The sequence below is a fragment of the Myotis myotis genome, unplaced genomic scaffold (assembly GCF_014108235.1).
Source record: "Myotis myotis isolate mMyoMyo1 unplaced genomic scaffold, mMyoMyo1.p scaffold_m19_p_15, whole genome shotgun sequence".
In the NCBI taxonomy this organism is placed as follows: domain Eukaryota; kingdom Metazoa; phylum Chordata; class Mammalia; order Chiroptera; family Vespertilionidae; genus Myotis; species Myotis myotis.
The window spans coordinates 10,090,718-10,110,642 of NW_023416319.1; the positions used below are offsets into that span (position 1 = coordinate 10,090,718).

Consider the following 19,925-nt stretch of genomic DNA (forward strand, 5'->3'; position numbering starts at 1 on the left):
CCAGGTGAACAGACAAGAAAAATCAGCATGGGGAGAGTAAATGTCTTCAGGATTGTGTGACATTTTGGTTCCTTCCGTGTAACTGGTGTTGTCTAAAACATATCCTGACAATTCCAGATCCCGAAGTTGTTCTAAGACGAGATGTTTTACTCTCAGCGTGCTTGTAGCTTGCACATAGCATTTTTCTCTTTTGAGATTTTGTTTTAATGTTGGTAAATTCAGTAGAGTGAGTATGGCCTGGAAAAGAAGATATCAAATTAGAAGAGGTGACGATATTTTTATTTGATGTCTTTGGTAGCTTTCCCCCTTCTTTCCTTTGTTCTTTCCTCGCTCTCTCCCGAGTGATTCTGAGTTTGGAGAGGGAGGTGGATGGACCTTGCAAGTGGTGGGCAGAGAAGAGCGGAGAGGGAATGAGAGAAACTGCCGTGGTGGGTCCAGCTGGCAGTGGCGTGTGCCTGTGCCTATTTGCTGACTCTTGCTCGTCCCCTGGCATAGCAAGATGACCAGGAAGATGTCAGCCCTGGTCTTGCTGAGCAGCAGTGGGACAAGAAGCTGCCTGAACCTTTGTCCTGGAGAAGTGATGAAGAAGACGAAGACAGTGATTTTGGTGAGGAGCAGCGAGACTGCTACCTGAAGGTACTTTGGGGAAGAATTGTGGACGACGTTACAGTGATGACTTGAGGTTCATGTTGCCACTAGCTAATGAGGCTGATAAACTGGGACCCTGGTAGCTTATTCTTAGCCAAAGTACCCACAAACCCAGCACGGTGCTTTCTGCCCAGAGAATAAAGGCTCTCGAGCTGTTGAATTAATACCTGAAATTGTTCAGCTTGAGTATAATTGAATAGAAGAGGAAACAAGAGCGGACATGGAGGAAGGTGAATGTCCTGGATGGCGCCGTTCAAGACCTTGCACAGAACAAGCAGGTTCAGACCTGTGCCCACCCGCACTCGCCCCTAAAGAGGCGTGTTAGTGTTCAGTCACCAAGCAAGGGGGGTACCCCACCAGCTGTGGGAGAGAATAACACCCAGCTTCCATGGCCTGGCTGCTCCTTTTGAGCCATTCTCCGTCTTGCCATCCCTTCTGAATGTTCTACATCAGCTGTTTGCCTTCAATGAAAACAAATCCTATCACAGGAGAAAATTTGGATTTTTAGAAGTCCCTCATTTAGAAAAATCAATTTTGCCTAACTTGTAATTTTAGAGATCAGTAAAAGTGACCCATCTTTTCTGAATACCCTAAGTGGATACTTTCTCTGCAGTGGGATGACACGCCTAGTTCACCACACACACACACACACACAGTCAGGAGGTATGGCTTCTGGAGATTCCAGATGACGGAAGTTTTTCCCTTTGGGGTTTTATTAGTTTCACGATGGGCCGATGATCTTGCTGCCACACACCAGGGCGGCTTATCTGAACATGCATGTCTTGGGGGTACAGGGAGAGCCTCACCATCACCTGACCTCGCTGGACTGTGGGCTGAAGGCCAACGGGGCAGGGGGGTGGGGTGTGCCAGGAAGTGGGGACTGGGGAGGACAGAGATGATCTTGTGGTCTTGTCATGTGACCTTTTTGTGTCCTTGAGTGACTGTTGAGTCAGGTTTCCAACCCTGTAGAGACTCACCTCAGGACCAGCTACTTTCAGTGATGACAGTGTGTCATAATTATGGTATTCAAGTACCACAATTCCTTCTAGGCAGCTGCTCAATGAACGCAAATCTCAAGTCCTGTAAAAGTCAATGACTGCGAAAAAGCGCATTTCAGCACCGAGAGTCATTCCCCACCGAGGCTCTCCCTGTGCAGTGACCGTGAGAGCACCTTCTCAGTCACTGGCCCTCCCGGGAGGGTCCCCTGTCAGCCTGCCGTCGCCCCTGTCGCTCCTCATGCGTTGTCTCCGCTCCTGCACAGGTGAGCCAATCCAAGGAGCACCAGCAGTTCCTCACCTTCCTGCAGAGGCTGCTGGGCCCGTTGCTGGAGGCCTACAGCTCCGCTGCCATGTTCATCCATAACTTCAGCGGGCCCATCCCGGAGCCGGAGTACCTGCAGAGGCTGCACAAATACCTCATAACGAGAACAGAAAGAAATGTTGCTGCCTACGGTACGCATGCCACTAGTCTGGCTTCTTTTAAATCTCTGACTTCTTGGATTACAGGAATGCTCATTATAGGGGGGAAAATTGCAAAATTATCCTGACCTCTCACTCTATAGCCCCATCATTTGTGAGGTTCCTGCATGTTATTGCATGTAGTTGTTTGTTTATTCTTGTTGCTTTATAGTCGCCCATTGTATGAATATTTAGCGTATTTTATTCATTCATTCTGCTGTTGATGGATATTTGGGCTGTTGGCAGTTCAGAGCCCCTGGGAATAGTGCTGCTCAGCACAGGTTTGCACACACACGTCTTTGGGTGGACGTGTTTCGCATCAGGTTGGGTGTATATCCAGGGGCAGAGTTGCCTGGTCACAGGGTGTGTAGGTTCAGCTTTAGTGGGTCCTGCCAGATGCTGCCCACTTGGGCCAGTTGGCACGCCCACCAGCTGGGCCTGCTCAGTTGCTCCACCTTCTGGCTGGCACTCGGCATTGTCTGTTGTGTAAGAGGTGTGATTTGGGTGGGGTAGCATTTTATACACATAGGGTTTAGAACCGAAACTACTGTGAATAGGAATTTTTAGAGACAGAGGGACCTAGAGATAGAGCTCTACCTAGAGAGATGTATAGATCTGATCTAGATCGGTCACTTTCTAGATGAGGCAGCCACCCAGGCCACATAGCTGGCTAATGGGCAGACCTGGGCTGGACCTTCTGACCTCCAGGCTTGTGCTCTTCCTGGCCCCACTGCTGCAGGAATCACCTGTGCTGTTGAAGGGGATTTCTGCACGTCTCCTTTGATTCTCACAAAACCCCTTCAAGGCCGATGTTTAAGTATTTCTCCTTCCCTTCCTCCCCGCTTCCTTCCTTCCTCCTCTCTCCTTCCCTTCCTGTCTCCTTTCCTCCCTTTCCCCCCTCTCTCTTTTTCCTTATTCTTCTCTACTCCCCCCGCCTCCTTTTTTTTCTCTTAAAAGATGGCAAAGTAGGTTTAAAGAAACAGCAGATCATTCCAGACCTCACAGGTCACCGGCAGCAGAGATAGAGCTGCCCCGCTGCTGACTCGCTCTGATGCTCTGGCCTCCGCCCCTCTCACTGTGGATATGGGTTTTGCTGGGCCTGAACATTTGACGGGGTCTCACTCTTTCTCTACAGCTGAGAGTGCCACGTACTGTCTCGTGAAGAATGCTGTGAAAATGTTTAAGGATATTGGGGTAAGTGCCTGCCCCTGCGGTAGAAAAGCATGTGTTAACCTCCGTCCTCTTCCCCTTTGGACCCGGTCTGTTTGAACCCCCTTTGGGGTGGGTGGATCCCAAGCCGGAGCCGTTCCTGCTGGATTAGCCCTGAAGGCCTTTTGGGGGACGGGTGGGGCGTGTTGAAGGCGAGGCCCGCCAGTGCAGATTTCTTTGAAAGTTCCAGAGTTTTACTGGTTTTCACCTTCATTCCAAACCTGTTTGCATAGAATGTGTCCCTGTGTTTCCAGATGCTCGGGCTGCTGGGCAGGGGTGTTGATGGCGCCCCATGTTCTGAACGATTTCGCTGTGTTTTGCTATAAGTATTGCTAGGAGAAGCCTCAGCCCTGCTTTACTTTCTCGTATCACGTGGCACTGGGTTCTGCGGAGGTACCAGGGGGCTTTGTCAGGGACTGTCTGTGGCTTTATTCCACCATAAATGTTAGAGACCCTAACCCTAACCCTCCCCGAAACCAGCACCACACCTGCACCCACCACCCCCGCCCCGCTCGCAGACACGGGCAGAGCTTGTGCTTAAAGGCAGGAGACAGTTTCCCATGTCCTGCTGCTTCTGGGGTCTCGGACACCAGTCAGGGCTGGTGACGGAAATGTGCTTTTTTTGTTGTTGTTTGCATTTAATTGAAGCTTTCTCTCTAGGTTTTCAAAGAGACCAAACAAAAGAGAGTGTCTATTTTGGAACTCAGCAGCACTTTCCTACCTCAGTGCAACCGGCAGAAACTCCTGGAATATCTTCTGAGCTTTGTGGTGCTGTAATAACGAGCGGCCGGCAGGTGAAGGGCGTGCACGAGCCCCTGGTGGGCTCAGCCTTTTATGGCTCCAGGTGGGAGGTGCGTCCTGTGGCCAGGCCTGCCCTGCCCTGATGTGGCCTCCTGGAAAGCAAGTGCCTTCTCCCTTCCGTGGGCCTGTGACCATCCCGACTGAGGCGCACAGCGGCCCACAGATGACGCTCTGGGGGCCCCCAGCCTCCGCTTGCAGTTCCTAATCAGTAGATTACAAAATGAAATCTCAGAAAAGATTTCGGAGTTTATTAAAGATTTACATTTTAAGTATAACTGTTAAGGACTAATTACTGTGAAGGACGAAAAAAATGTAGTTGTACTAGTATTCTAGAACTGAATCTTGTGTGATATTTAATGCTGTCGGGGAATTCATTGGTATATTTTCTGATTAACTGTTAATCTTCCTTTAAAAATAATTGTCAACCCAAAGTGCTTTACAAAAGAATGGGCAGGTGTACATCACACCCAGGTATCCCTGTGCTGGTCAGATTGAGGATGTGTTTTCAGAGCTACATGAAAACACAATGTTGGATTAGGTCAGGGATGGAGATAACATGGTCACATATCTGACATCAGGAAGTACCTTTGGCTGGCAGGATTCAAGGTGAACTTGGCCAGAAAACTGACTTTGACAACCTTTTGCGCAGCTAAAACCGTACCGCTGCGTTTAAATGACCAGCAAGTATTTAAGAATGACTTCCGTTTCATAGCTGTGTCCTCCGCCGCCCCCCCCGCCCCCCGCCCCTCGGGTGGTCCCTCCTCTCACAGGTACAGCTGTTTCTTGGGGATCCTCCAACCACGTAGCAGCTGTGCCGGCGTGGTTGGCTCGGCCTGGGAGACTTGTTGGCAGAAAGGGCTCTAGCTGAGGCTGCCGGCGCAGGGCTCCCTGTGCTGCACACAGCGTGTGCATGAGCCTGGTCGGGGACCTGGTACCCACTCGGGGAGGGCAGTGTGCCACCCGTGCGGCCTTCGTGATGGCCTGATGCCTGGTGAATGGTGGGAGACATTTATGGGTCTTTAGCTGGGAGGCAAAATCAAGGTTCTTTAAAAATTTAGTGGGTTATATGCCTCAATCCTGATGCCTCGTAGCAGCAAATCATGAAAACTTGTCTGTTCATAATAGAGGTGCCTTTTTAGTGAGTGGGGAGCATAAGTGTTCATTAATTTTGGTAATTTCTGGTGATTTCTTAAAAATGTGTTATTAAAACATTTTCTCACAGCTCATTGTTCCTCCTCTCCAAGGTATTATGGGATGAGGGACTCTCCTAATGAATATTGCATATCGTCTTTGAATTTAATATAGAAGTACTGAGAATGAAGTTTGTGCTTTCATAAGCTTGGATTTTAAACACTAATCGTATCTCATGAATATTCTGTGTTTGGGAGAGGGAAGGGTACTGACTAATATTTCACTTTGAATGAAATATCTCATTTGGAACTCATAGCAATAAGGTTGTGCTGCTGCGACCTCCACTCTCCATTTCGACCATCCTTTCTTGGTAGGAACTCGTGTACCATTCAGCTACCGTCAGTGTTGTCGGCTCCAGGGTGGAGTGTGGGCTTCGCCTTGTGGCTTCTGTTTTACTAACTGGGCGTTCTGCGTCTGGGGGAACACACGGGGAGGCTTAGTTATCTATCCCTGTGGGTGCTCCCTATGTAGGCCAGCAAACATGTCGCTAGACTCTTGCATTCATCCCCTCCATTAGTGATCAAGGTTACTCAGACCGCCTCTTGCTTCTCCAGAATGTCACAGTTGGCAGACTTCGTAGTGGCTGACGCTGCTGCCCTGCTTGTGATTCTGCTAGAGCCGCGGCCGGCCAGCCCGAGCAGGGACCACGGCTTCGGCTTCTCTGGTTCTGTTTTCCCTCTCGGCTGGTTCGATTTCTAGGAATCTAGTCAGATGCTTTGGGGAATGCAATGTGTGGTTCACTAGCTCCCTGGCCACTCAGCTTGGTGAGAATAAATATGCATGCTCTTTTGTAATTAACTGGTGCTTCAAACCCTTTTTAAGGAAGAAAAATCTCAACCAAAGTTACGCTCACCCAGGCAAGCTGACCCTCATGTTGTTTAGCACAACCCATTCTTCAGGGCCTCGTTGCGAGAACACCCACATCATCACAGTAAGGTTTCCGGTTTTGCTTAGATTTATTCTCATTGTTTCCCAGAAGCGGATGGCGTCCATGTACGATTAAACAAACTAGGTGCTTGTAAATAATTTATTACAGTTTACTCTGCATTTCTCTGAACCTGAAATGCATGCCCTCCAGGGAAAGGCTGTGAGTCAAGTTACAAAACAAACAAACAAAAAAACCCCCAATAATAAACAATATGAAACTGCACTCTTTCAAAATGAGACTGTCCCAAGTCATTGAGAAAAAGGGGGGGACTTTCTGATCTCCCACATTTTAAGACAAAGAAAGAACTAGAGGGGAATGTGTGGGACTAGCAACAGAAATACCATGAGCCTCCCTTGTGAGGACGAGCCAAGGGAGTACCTGGAAAGGCTGGGAATGCAGGCTCAGCTGTGGAATCCCGTTGTTCTCCAGGGAGGAGCGTGTTCTGGGATGTCCAGGGTGTTCTGCAGAAGAAGGTGTCCCTGGGAAAGCAGGTTTGGCCGTGGGTCCTCTTTCCCGGGAACTCCCTGTGCACTCAGCGCAATGAAGGTGCAGGGTCTGCGAGGATGCAGCCTTTTTAACCAGCATCTCCAAACTCAGGACCCCAGGACCCTTTCCCCTTCAGGACATCAATGAACCGCTCACTGGTTCCCCCTGGAAAACATTTTGGGAAACACTAAGATGGGCAGATCTTTAAGGAGATAGAACAGTAACTGACCGGGCATTGAGCATGAACTTGGTGTCAGGTATTACATTTAGTGGCTATTTCCTCCCCTATTGACCATCAGCACAGAAAACTAAGGTGGTCAGGCCCTGTCCTTCGATGGGAAGATCAGCCGTCAGCGATCCTGGGTTTTTCACTGAAAGTAGCGAAATTAACACAGCGATTAACTGGGGTAAGATTTTCATTCAGATTTAGAGAAAAAAAAAAATTGCACAATTGAATGTAGATTTTTATCCACAGATAGTTCTAGTGTTTAGAAGTGACAGAACCTATGACCGAAGTTTATAAAACTTACTTTGGATGTAAATCTGCTTTTCTAAAACACTCTTTTTAGGGACTGGAGACTTGGCATCTGGCATTTTAGTTTAATACAAACTAATGATTGCATTTGAAAGAGACTTTTGACTTTCTTTCTAAACACCTGAAGCTCAGAAATGCCCTGAGGGAAGGTATTAAACTACGTGCCTGTTGTACAAAGAAACATTGAATTGTAAAAGGAATTACTCTCACTGTGAAATAACACTGTGTGATTTTGTGAGCAACACTTATTTGGAAACATTAATTGATTTTTATGCCTGTTAATAATGTATTGTAAGAAGCACAGAATTGTAGTTTTGTTTTAATAAACCAAAAAAAAAAATATATATATATATTCTTGATGTCTTGCATTTGTAGTTAAAAGTCCCCTACATGTAATTCATTATACAAACAATTGTTCTCGTTTGACTTCACACAGAACTTTATTAAAATGCATTAGAAGAAACTCTCTTACTCTTACATAAATTTACGAGCCTTCAGTGAGTGGTTTATTACCGACTCAGAGCTCTGGAACGGTGATCAAGCACCGGGGTGGTAAGTATATAGCTACATCTCAGCTGTTGCTCCCCTTAGAAGATAAATGTTCATGTCACAGATACGTTCTTTGGGTGTCTAGAAAAACTCCATTACACTCGGTGCTTCTGTCATAGTTTTATAAAGTTTATGGAAATATGTACTGAAGTGTTTGGGGTTTCCTACTAATTCATAATTGCTCAAAAATATTAGTTTAAGTAAGGCAAGCGTATTATTAAAGCACTGTTTTCTGGGGATCCTTATAAAGCACTCAGATGCGTCCTTCTCTCAAGTGAGTGCCCCCTGGCAGGGGTGGTCAACACTTGCCCAGTGATGCTGCCCGTGACCTTTGGGTGCCTGGCAACCTAACACCCAAGACCACTGCATCACTCTCTGCCAGCCTCTCTCCCTGAACTTTGGACTTGAACCCCTCTGACTTCCGCTGGGATGTCATTACCGTGACTCTGCCTTCACCCTTTGGCCCACTCACTCATTTTTTTTGCTTTAGCAACTCTCTTGCTGGCCCCAAACATGACCTTCCCTTATACCAAAATTCTAACTTTTATGACCACTCTCTCTATTATTATTATTTTTAATCCTCACCCGAGGATATTTTTCCATTGATTTTTAGAGAGAGTGGGAAAAAAAGGGAAAGACAAATATCAATGTGAGAAACACATGGATTGGTTGCTTCCTGCCTGCGCCCCAACTACTAGTAGGAAACCGGGCCCTGGAGGAGCCTGCAACCGAGTTCCCTGCCCTTGACTGGAATCGAACTTGGGACCCTTAGGTCTGCAGGCCAGCGCTTTACCCACTGAGCCAAACTGACTAGGGCCACTCTTTAAGTAGATACTAATTTTGAAGCCTAGTCTAATGTTTAGTCCTGTACTCACTAATTTAGTCCTTCCCTTTTCTAACACCTTGTAGTCTGTCTGGTACTCACGTGCCTAGTAAAATTCTAATGTTTCTTCTTGACAAAAGGGTGTTTTCTTGCCTGTTGTCTCAACAGCTGTGACGTCCAGACCACTTTCTTCTTCAGCTCTTCCTCGCCTCCTCTCCTTTTCAAGACAGTCCTGGTGATGGTGCTGGATTCTCTATTTTTTAAAGTAAAATTTTGTCTAAAATTTTTATTTTGTTTAATATGAAAACCCCCAGTGTTTACATATCAGCACAACAAACTATGTGGATCATGTAAACTGCTTCTCTGGGCCATTTCTGTCTTCGCTGCCAGTTCATGCCTTCTGGCCCAGGAAAAGGTTAAGGAGGGATCTGCTCACGGCGCCCCTTCCAGGGGCAATCCACTGGTGGGGGAAGGCTGACATGCTCATCTGGGCTGAAGTCTGAAGCAAGGCTTTCTGGAGGCCCCTGGGTGATGTTTAACCACCAATGGGCATCCGAATCGGCCTTTGATGCCCAGCTCAGTGCCTTGCCCATGTCGAGGAAAGCCTGTGTCAAAACCAGCCAGTATTGCCCCTGTCCATGGCCTTGGTACCAGTGCTTATGATTCCAAGTGATTAGAATAAATGAGTGAGCAAAATCAGCTTCCGGCCTTCTGGGAAAATGCCTTGCCCCTTCATATTGCAGGTTAGTTGAAAATTAGAAGGAGGAGAACTTGCCCTCAAACACCTACTGAGAGCCCTTGACTTACAAAGCTGAGATACAGAACCCAGTAGACGTGAGATGACTACATAAAGCAAGAACTGACATAGGTACCTTCTCTTGCTTCTCTCTGGGGTCTTTATAGGCGGGCTGATCCTACACTTACATCCTTGTCTGCCTGCAATGGTCCCTTTGCTCTCAAAGCGGGCTAGGTTTGGATAATAGATGATATGTATACAAACACACACATACATGCATATATATACATATACCCTCGTGTTTATCACCTGAGAACTTGAACCATCTTCAAATTTACCTGTAAGGAATGTTTATAAACATCTAACTGCTGCTTCTGGGCCCATCTTGGCTTGTATTGGGAGACAGCAGAGAAACAGCCCAGATGTTCCCCCCGTAATGTCTCCCCTTCACAGACCCCTACAACGTGCACCTCCTCTAGTGCCTTGGGAAGATTTGAGGCCACATTTACACACTTCATCATTTCTCCGTTGTTGCAATGGTGAGCAAAACACCCCCACTTGTACTTGTGTGACTCTAGGTGTGCATGGGGGGTGGGAAGAGAGCTGCCTGTCTCCTCGTAAGAAGTTAGAACAGTCATCATGAGCATCTCGAGGAAGGATGGACCTCAAGCATGATTGACAGACCAGCAGCATCAGCCGTACCTGGGGACTTGTTGCCGGGCCCCACCCCAGTGCCCAGCAATCTGCCTTAATAAGCCCCCAGGGATTCCAATGCACACCAAGTTCGAGAACCCCTGCTCTAGACACATTTCCTTGGCAAAAACGGGAGCTCTGCACTGTGTATTCAGGAAGTGGAAACAAGGGAGGGGGAGGGGTGATAAATGTCTTTTCCAAACTGGCTTCTTAGAGAAAAATTAAAGCCACCAAGTTCACTTGACTGAATTGAGCTTTAAGACAATGGTGCGTGGACCCCTCGTTGAACGTCCAGATACTCCTACACTGGGACTCTGTGGTCTGGGACCCTTTCATTGCTTAGCCATCTCTCCAGCTGACAGCACAGCCTCCTGAATGTGTGACTTGTCATCTGGGTGCTTCCCAGCTCTCGGTCTATGAAAAGAAAGTCTAGTTCAAGTTTTCTGTGTGTGAGTTTTATATAGCCTTTCCAATCAGTTTTTGTTATTTTCAATAAAAGGAGTATAACAGAAAGAGCATGGAGTTCGGGGAGCAGCAAACCTAGGTTTGAACCCGACTCCCTTGTGCCCCGTGCAGAAAGAAGACCCTGAGCTGGTCACACCACCTCAGTGAACACAGTTGTCCCCTGTGTTGCATGGAGATGGCCTCACGGTGGATTATTGAAGAAGCAATCAGGCGGAATGAAAGCGTTTGGCATGTGTGAAAGGGTTGCAACCGTCTGGTATTTGGTTTTCACTATTTCCTATTTAGGACAAATTTTCGCTCTGAAAGTACAATTAGGAGTCACCGAGTATCCAGCCCTCAAGTTTACAGAAGAGAAAATCCCCTGCCCCCACAGTCTGTCTCGGACAGGAGCATCAATGTTTGACTTTCAGCCCCATGACCGCCAACCAAATGGAATGTGAACAGATAAATAAACAGAATGTTTAGCTCCCGTCCAGTGAAGTAGACATCATCCATGTGTTGGTGTGGAACATGGAAAATTACATCATGTTGTGCATCTGGAAGGAAGTTCATTGGCTCCAGGAAAACAACATGTTGGATGTGCTCCCACCTAGGAGGTGTTTGTGCGTAGTGAGCTAGGCGCGGTGCTAAGCATCATGGGGCAGGTGCTCTCAGCCCCATCTTTCCAAGGATGAAACTGAAGCTCAGGGTGACGTGGCTGGCTGAAGACGTCTGCTAAGGCAGAGTCCAGACTTGCTCTAGATCAGTGATGGCGAACCTATGACACACGTGTCAGAGGTGACAGGCGAACTCATTTTTTTGGTTGATTTTTCTTTGTTAAATGGCATTTAAATATATGAAATAAATATCAAAAATATAAGTCTTTGTTTTACTATGGTTGCAAATATCAAAAAATTTCTATATGTGACAGGGCACCAGAGTTAAGTTAGGGTTTTTCAAAATGCTGACACGCCGAGCTCAAAAGGTTCACCATCATTGCTCTAGGCCAAGGTGACACACTTATTTCTGGGGCTTTCCAAGCTCTGGGTCAATTGACAGAGGCCTGGGGGCAGGGCAGAGTGTAGTTGTACCTCTTGTCAGGACAGGGTGGGGTGGTGGTGGTGGGGATCATGTAAGGATTCTTTCCCTTCATTCCACCCAATTTCTTCTTCAAGGATCCATTGTGAGATGGTTCTCATAGAATACAGAGGACAACCATGCTCACCAAGGTGACATGGAGTTTGCAGAAGCCCTCTGAAACTGTGCCTTTGAGGTTGAAGATGGCTAGAATTTGCTACCATTTGTTGCATGTTTGTTAAAGCCAAAACTCAGCAGCGAATAGCACATGTGTTGAGGGAGTCATCGGGAGGACAAGACCTCTGGTTAACCAAAGATCAGGATCCTGCAATGTTGTGGCCTCACCCTATGGTGAGAAACAGAATTTCCGGAGGATGAGGCCCAGAAATCAGGATTTTTAAAAGATTCCCAGGTGATTCTAATGTGTAGCCAAGGTTGAGAACCACTGCCCTAGGGCCTAGGCGGGGCTTCCCGATTACCCCCATTATTTAAAGCCCGACTCCGGGACGCGGTATCTGCCTCAGCGTGCAATCTGGGAAGTGGCCGCAGCTGCTGTGGGAGGGGCAGCCCGGCGGGCGTGGAGGTGCTGGATGAACGGATCCATGCCTGGGGCCTCGGGATGCTGAAAAGAAGGCTGCGCCCCAGAAGTCAAGGGTGAGCCCATTTCCATGACTTTCTTAGGGTACAGCGCCCCAAACTGCCAACGGACCAGAGTTTGGACAGGTAGGGTCCCGCGCAGGAGTCCGGGGTCTGTCGGGTTAACCGTGCAGCTGCGATGGTTTTTGCTTGTGATTCAGCCTAGAATCTGGCGGAGGCCGCCTGTTCAGATCCCGGCTCTGCACTCGCCGGCCAAGCCACCTTGTCCCTCTGTTTCTTGATTAGCTGCCCCCACATAATAGGGATACAATGCCATCGTGAACCTTCACGAACCACTTCGCACCAAGCCTGGCACATAGTAGGTGCTTTATCCATGTTTGCTCTGTTAGGAGTCTGTCTTTCCCTGTAACTCAGAAAGTTTCGGCCGCGCCCTCTGCTTTTTCTGCCTCCCCCGCCCACTGGATCCCTCAGCCAGGGTTTCTGGAATTCTCTGACAGACGCTGTGCGAGCCCCCGTAGGGACGGGGGCAGCTGGGTTCGGACGAGTGCTTTGTGCTTCCCCGGCCTCTTCAGACTTCCGGGCGCCGGGAGGTTTCAGAGGCGAATTTGCTTGAACCTGGCCCACCTGCCCCAGGGTGCAGGGTGTGGCCACGCCGCGCATTCCAGCTCTGTCCACGAGGTGGCGTTAGAACTCCACCAAGGGCTTCTAGGCCCAGACCAGGGGACTGAAGTGTGCTTCCCAGGAGGGCCTTGGGGTGCTCCTTAGCAGTGGGGCTTCTCGCGGACAAATGAGAACTCAGGATGGATCCTCCAAGTGGAGGGAAGGGAAGGGAAGAGAAGAGAAGAAGTGGGGAAGCTGAGAATTAAGGGGCAGCCGTGGGGCCAGGTCTCCTGTCTTCTTCATCTCCATCTCCCTGGGATGCCTGGGTGAGCTCCTCTCTGGTCCCCCTACCCACCTCTGCCTTACAATCCATCTTCCATGAGCCTTCCTGCCCCTCTGTTAGTTTCCCCCTGAGGCCTCCATGATGCCCTGTTCTTTCTTTGCTGTCGCTGTTCATCTCCGTCAAACCCAACCCCTCACCCCCCCTGTGCCTTTGCTGCTGCAATTCATCACCACCTTTGGCCTTGAGTCACCTGGAGGCAACTGTTCCTTCTGCTGAGCTCTCATTCCATGAACTTTTTTATTCATTCATTGCAGTATTCATTGAGTGCCGACTGTATGCAGCAAGGGGCTGGAGGTACCGAAATGAACAGTACTGACACTTGCCTCTCAGGCAGCTCCCGTTCTAGGTTGTGGGACGGGTCCGAGAAGCAGACAGGAGTGCACACTGAGTGCTGACTGTGATGGGGGCAGCGGCTGAGCCTCATGGAGGGTGGGGAGGGGGCGGCTGTAGGGTGTCACTGTGGGATGTGGGCTGGGCAGTCTTCTCCCAGCAAGGTGAAGGCTGAGAAAGAGCCAGCTTGGGGGAGGGGCCAGGGAGGGTGGGTCCTTCCTACAGGGGGACAGGGAGAGTCTCTCCCCCTACTGGATGGGAGAGGAGCTGGCCGGAGGCTGGGACCCAGCAGCTGAGCCAAGAGAGCCCAGAGCACAGGCAGGGAAGCCAGGGAAGGGACGCCATGGAGGCACCAGCGTTTTAAAGGGCGTGCAGTGGCCTGGCGGGAAGGGGAAGCAATGAAGCTGCAGTGCAGAGAGAGTGGCGGCGCCTGGAACAGGGAGGGGAGTGGGTGGATTGGGTATGTTCTGGAGATGGACAGGCAGGTGTTTCTTATCACAAAGGGATGGGGTCCAGAGTCACGCTGAATACCAAGTCCAGTGGCAACGTGACAGCTTGAGCAGCCTGCTCTGTGTGGACACGGAGGGGCAGGGTGGGCGTGGACCATTGATTTCACATTTGATTGATGGACCCAAAGCTCCTTGAGGGTAGGGACTATGCTTGATTGACCAAAGCATCACTGAAAAGAATTTTCTGGCATGGCCTCCCTTTGGCAAACATACATAAAGCTTTGATACTGTTGGAAATATAGGTACCAATGGGTGAGGCAGGCCCCTTGCTGCCTGCCACCGGCTGTCTTAGGAGCACGTTGGGGTGCTGCAGTGGTGGCAGAGGGTGACTGACGGGGCCAGGGTGGGCCGTGGCTTCCTCCTTTGCTCTGTGCCCGGGACTCTAAGCCCGCGTGGCCCCCACTGCTATTGCTGAAGCAGGGAGAGCCGATCCCTCTTCCTCCCCTTCTGGTCCCTCTGCCTACATATCCTCTGGCAAGTGGGGTGCCAGAGGTTTCAGGAGTCTTACAGTTGGGTGTGCCCTGCAGAAGGGGAGAATGGGCACCCCCCATGCTGCCCAGAAGCCTCCTGGGAGCCTCAGTCACATGGGCACTTCTCTCCTAACTGGGCTTTGCCAGCTGGGAGCTGACTCCCTCCTGACAAGGACACTGAGTCTTATTTACAGTGTAACGTGTGTGCCTTAGTGAAGCTGAGATCCACGGAGCAAGCTGGCAAGGGCCTAGGGAGAATGTGTAACTCTGTGGCTGGATCTTTGGGGAGCTGGGGAGACGCTGAGGAGGGGCAAGGGGAGGGATGCTGAAGCTGGAAGGCAGTGTCCTGTGCTTCACAGCTTTGCCCTGGAGGGGGTGCCTCTCTGGAACTAATCCTCCCTCTGGGTACAGGGAAGCAGGTCCTAAAGCTGGAGGCTCCAGGTGGAGCCCAGGGTGCAGGGCCCTTCCATCCACTAGAGGGCGCCTGCAGCCTCGGTGCGCCTGGAGGGCGGGTGACCGCTTCCAAGTTGCTGATAGTGGGAGACCTTTGGGGTGTCTCAGAACCTCAGAAACACTGTAGTGCCTGGAACTGGTGCCCCCCCACTCCCTGCACCCCCTCCTCCCATGTGCTGCTCAGATGTGGCAGCTCTGGGGACTGCAGACCCCTAGCCAGAGCCCTGGGACCTTGGCCTGCTGTGATGAACATCAGAGGGGCTCCCCGAGCTGCCCCAGTGTGTGTAGTCAGGTCTGCTTGCCTAGGAGCCTGGGGGTGCCCCTGGCCTCCCCCCTGGATGGTGAGTTTCCTGAGAAAGAGAACCTGTCTTTGGCATATTTGTCATGTCCTTTTGCCTGCCCTTCAGGCATAGCGGGGCCCTGCACTCATGGGAGCTCATCACATCCACTGGACCTGTGTGACTCCTGGGTGTCGGCTCCTGGCCAGCTGCTGGGTCGGGTGCTGGTGGTTCCCGGGAGACAGGGAACGGGTGAGGAGGCGGGTCGCCCGGGGCTCAGCTGGTCCTGCAGGATGGGCTCCGCAGCTGGGGTACTGCGTGAGCAGCAGGAAGAAGCGAAGGTTCATGCCTCCCCCAGGTCTCTCCTCTTAGGAAGACAGCAAAATCCAGTGGATGCTCTCTGCCAGGTTGGCTTTTGAATCGCTCGATCTGACCCAGCTTTTACTTAATGAAAATAAGGGTGTCAGTTCTATTTTATTTTGAAGTGGAACTTTTCAAATCTTCCTAGCTTTCCCACAGCCATAGCCAATGTGGTGGGTCACACTGTCCTTCTGCAGCCTCTGCCTCCCCTCGCTGCCCTTTGATTCTTTCTGTCTAGGGCCCTGAGACCATGGGGTGGAGGCAGCAGAGCAGCGTGGGCCCAGAGGAGGCCTGGGACCTCACTCACCTTCCTGATGTCTCATGAGACTGCCTGCCCCATCAGGTGAGGCCTAAAGTCCTGGCTTTGTGCTGTGCACACAGATGGTGCCTGATTAAGGTTGACCGAGGTGTGCACAGGCGGGGGCGGTGTGAGCACCTGCGGTTTAGATGATTCTTTTTGGAACTTACCCCATGTGCCGCATCCCCATAGTCTCCCTCACTTACAGACGTGTAGCTTCTCAGAGCTGGGAGGACCTGGAGCCCATCCCCGCCCACCTGCTCAGGTGGGGAGCCCGACAGTCGTCCTCGTGCGATATCTCTCCTCCTCCTGCAACCCACCTCCGAGGCCCGGGGGCTCTCTCCCTGCGCATCTGAAAGCCCCTCTGCTCACCATCGCCTTGGCCACCCTCTCAGCCCAGGCCCTGCCACCTCCCGGCTCCTCAAAGAAGCCTTTTTACTGGTCCCCGACACCTTGACTCCCATATAGTCCACGTTTCACAAACAACTTTAAGAGGGGTGATGCTTTTTATTTTTTTAATATACATTTTTATTGATTTCAGAGAGGAAGGGAGAGAGAGAGAGAAACATCAATGATCATAGAGAATCATTGATCAGCTGCCTCCTGCACACCCCCTACTGGAGACTGAGCCCACAACTCGGGCATGTGCCCTGACTGGAATCGAACCCTGACCTTCTGGTTCATAGGTTGATGCTCAGCCACTGAGCCATATTGGCTGGGCAAGGGGTGATGCTTTTCAGATGGAAGTCTCTCCAATCATATCAGTTCTCTGCTGAAACTGTCAATAGCTTTCCATTGCCCTTGGGATAAAATTCCGACTCCTTCCAGGGACACAGGTGGGACCTGCATGTGTGGGTCTAATTGAGTAATGTCCCAAACACACAGGGACATGCCCCCCACCCCCTGCAGGAGGGTGGGACAGATGAATGTTTTCTGTGTATTTTTGTCACTTCATGTCCTGGCAGTCACACCTGGGCACAGGGTCTTCTGTTTATCTCCCAACCCCATTGGACTTAAAAATGGGGACAAAATGGCCTTAGATGGCTTGGCTCAGTGGATAGAGCATCTGCCTTTGGACTGAAGGGTCCCAGGTTCAATTCCAGTCAAGGGCACATGCCTGAGCTCTATTCCCAGTGGGAGGCAGCCAATCAATGCTCCTCTCTCATCATTGATGTTTCTATTTCTCCCTCTCCCTTCCTCTCTGAAATCAATAAAGAAATACATTTTTAAAAAATAGAAAAGGGAACAAAATGGAGTATGGAGTTTTGAACTGATGAGAAAGTTGGCTTGGAATGAAAATGCAGGAAGAGGGGGTGGGCGGGGAGAAAGAGATGGATTGGAAATCAGCCCCCTAGCTCTGGCAGCCCCGCTGGTGGGCACAGGTGGGAAAATGACCGTCCGCAGAAGATCGGTTCTGTTAACGAGGCTGATGGCAGCCACGGGAAACCACCTGCAACTCTGCCCAAAGCCTGGCTCCCGAGCTTGGGGCTGCGAGTAATCCAGCTCGGAAACGCCGAGCCACGGGCCTGTTAAGTGGTACCCACTGGAGACTTGTTCAGCTCACACACAGCCGCGGACGGCCGATCTCTGCCACCAGAAGGCCAGATGGCGCAGACGGTGGCGGTGGTCCCTCGGCCCCACGGCAGCGACCACGGCCTGCGGCAGATGCCTGGGTTGGCAGCTCCTGGGTCTGTTGAACCCACATGGCTGGCTCTCGAAGAGCATTGGAGAAACACAGCCATTCCTGCTCACTCCGTGTGTGTCCTTTTCTCCCTTCCACGTCCATTGTCCTCTGCCCAGCGTCTGCCCCTCAGCTCCCGGGAGCCTGGCACTCCTGCTTCTCTCCCCCTGCGAGGACCAGGCTGGTCTGGACGAGGAATGGAGGCTGTGCAACCACAAGGGACAGACCGTGGAGCATAATGGATGCGAGAGCTCTGGCCTCCAATGGACTTGAAGCCCGATCCTGGCTCCTCCTCCTCTGTGGGACTTCGGACAAGTGATCCAGGCACTTTAAGCCTCAGTTTCCTCCTCTATTCAAAGGGGGGGCACCTACCTCATGGAATGGATGCCAGGAGTCAGTGGGACCATATCAGCAGTACTTAGTTCAGCACCTAGTACCTAGTCAGTGTAACTTCAAGATCACAAACCACAGCCATCAGGGGTGTGCATTACCCCTGACATAGTAACAGTCCCCAGGAAGCTGACACAGCCCAGAGTCCCCCCCACCCCCCCCCCTCGCCCCCAGCGCAGGAGCCCAGCACATGGCTTTCCTGGGGGGACTATAACTCTCCCAGACCTTGGTGATCTTGTCTTTTAAGCCCGTTTTTCCCACTCCCTTTATTCATTTTCCCCAGGGCAAATCTGAGCGCGTCCCAGCTGCAGGGGATAGTGGGGGCTGACTTTTCCCAGGCAGAACTGTATGAGAGGTTTCCATTTCCTGCAACCCTGCCCATCGGATATCGCCTGTTTCCAATTACCGTACCTACCCATAATTAGATGAGAACAGACCGAAAAGATGGCTTCCTGGGAGCCACCGGCACTGGGTTGGCCTTGAAGCTTTAACCTCGTTGTTATTAATAACCACGCTGGTGATGAACTTTTGACCATGTGCGCATCAAACATCCTCTGCTCATCTTCACTGGAGAGGCAGAGTGTGGCCGAAACGCGCTGCCTGGAAGTCGGAAGGTTGGAGTTCCGTCCCTCAGTTATGCTGGAAGACTCAGTTCCCCTCCGTGTGCCTCAGTTGCCTCATCTGTAAGATGAGAGGGCTGGACCCCATGATCTCTGGGGTCCCTTTGACTGCCTTTGTGAATTGAATGCTTTAGGGAAAAAACTAACCACCCAGAGCTAGAGTGAGGAGCTCAGAGGGGCAGGTCCAAGCAGTGCCCTTTGGCTCCTAAAGTTACTTCTCCAGGAGTGGACCGTTAGCGGGTCCGGAGCGGGGAGAGGCTGAGAAATGACTCCGTGGTTTGACACAGTTTCCATAAGAACATCTGTTTAGTGCAAGGGTATACTGCATTGGATTTAATCGTACCTTCCTAAGTAGTTCTGGACCTTGGCTTTTAATGAAAAGAGTTGTCTGGGGAACTTTTCAAAACTTTGATGACCAGACCACACCTAGCAACAGTTACAACAAAATCTCTGGCCCTGGGATAAGGCATCAGTAGTTTGTGATTCCAATGTGCGAGCTAGTGTGAGAATCACCGTGCAAGAACAGCCCATGTTAAATTTTCAAGTGGACGGGAGTCACTGGGGCTCTTGCTAACATGCAGGTTCTGATCCAGGAGGGCTGCAGTGGGGCCCGCGTGTCTAACGAGCTCCCCGGTGATGCTGCTGCTGGATCCGGGACCACACTTCTTGGAGCAGGACTAGGAAGGCCTGGAGAGCATTATGCTAAGCGAAATAAGCCAGTCAGAGAAAGACAAGTACCATATGATCTCATATGTGGAATCTAGTGAACAAAATAGATCCAGAGACATGGAACAGACTGTGGAATCTCAGAGGGAAGGTGGGGCAGGGGGACTTGTATGCATATATGCATAACCCATGGACATAGACAATAGGGTGGTGAAGGTCTGGGTTGGGAAGTGGGGGTGGGCTAGAAGCAGTCAATGGGAGGAAAAGGGCACACATGTAATACTTTCAACAGTAAATATTTAATTTAATTATAAAAAAGATTAGTAAGGCTCAGCATCTGGCTCTGCCGCCAGAAACCATCAATTCCTGGGAAACTCTGGCTGCAGGCATCCATCGAGGACACTTCTCCCCTCACCCTCATCAGCAGAAGGAAACAGAAAAGTGTGGGTTCATAATTTGGTCTCATAATTTGTCCCCTCTTCAAAGGGATGGTCTTTCAATATTTGTTTTTGAGTGAGGTGGCATTGGTATTGGCAAGGAGTTTTAAAAATTGTGGCTTGAATGTTCTGACTGACTCAGCGAGTGTGGGGACTCACCACTCAGGGCTGGGCAGCATCAGAAGCTCTGTCGAATGCTGTGGGAACCACCCACCGTGCATCTCACTGGGCAGCCTTGTCGCCAGTCATGGAAGCTGATGGAGTCAGATGACGTCCCGCCCTGGGCATCCTGGGAAGGGCCTTGGTCTGAGCTTGG

General features: G+C 50.5%; 1 protein-coding gene across 7 annotated transcripts in view; it reads left to right on the forward strand.

Moving 5' to 3' along the window:
• The window catches only part of GPAM (glycerol-3-phosphate acyltransferase, mitochondrial), a 110,398-nt gene extending 102,805 nt beyond the window's left edge, over nt 1-7,593 (forward strand). For 6 of the 7 annotated variants that reach the window (XM_036336001.1, XM_036336000.1, XM_036335999.1 and 3 more), the window contains 4 exons: nt 496-636; nt 1,910-2,099; nt 3,241-3,299; nt 3,975-7,593. In XM_036336001.1, the coding sequence (XP_036191894.1) occupies nt 496-636; nt 1,910-2,099; nt 3,241-3,299; nt 3,975-4,091 (507 nt within the window). In that variant the 3' untranslated portion in view covers nt 4,092-7,593. The other variant, XM_036336002.1, reaches the window with a different exon arrangement.
• Nucleotides 7,594-19,925: the final 12,332 nt, after the last annotated feature.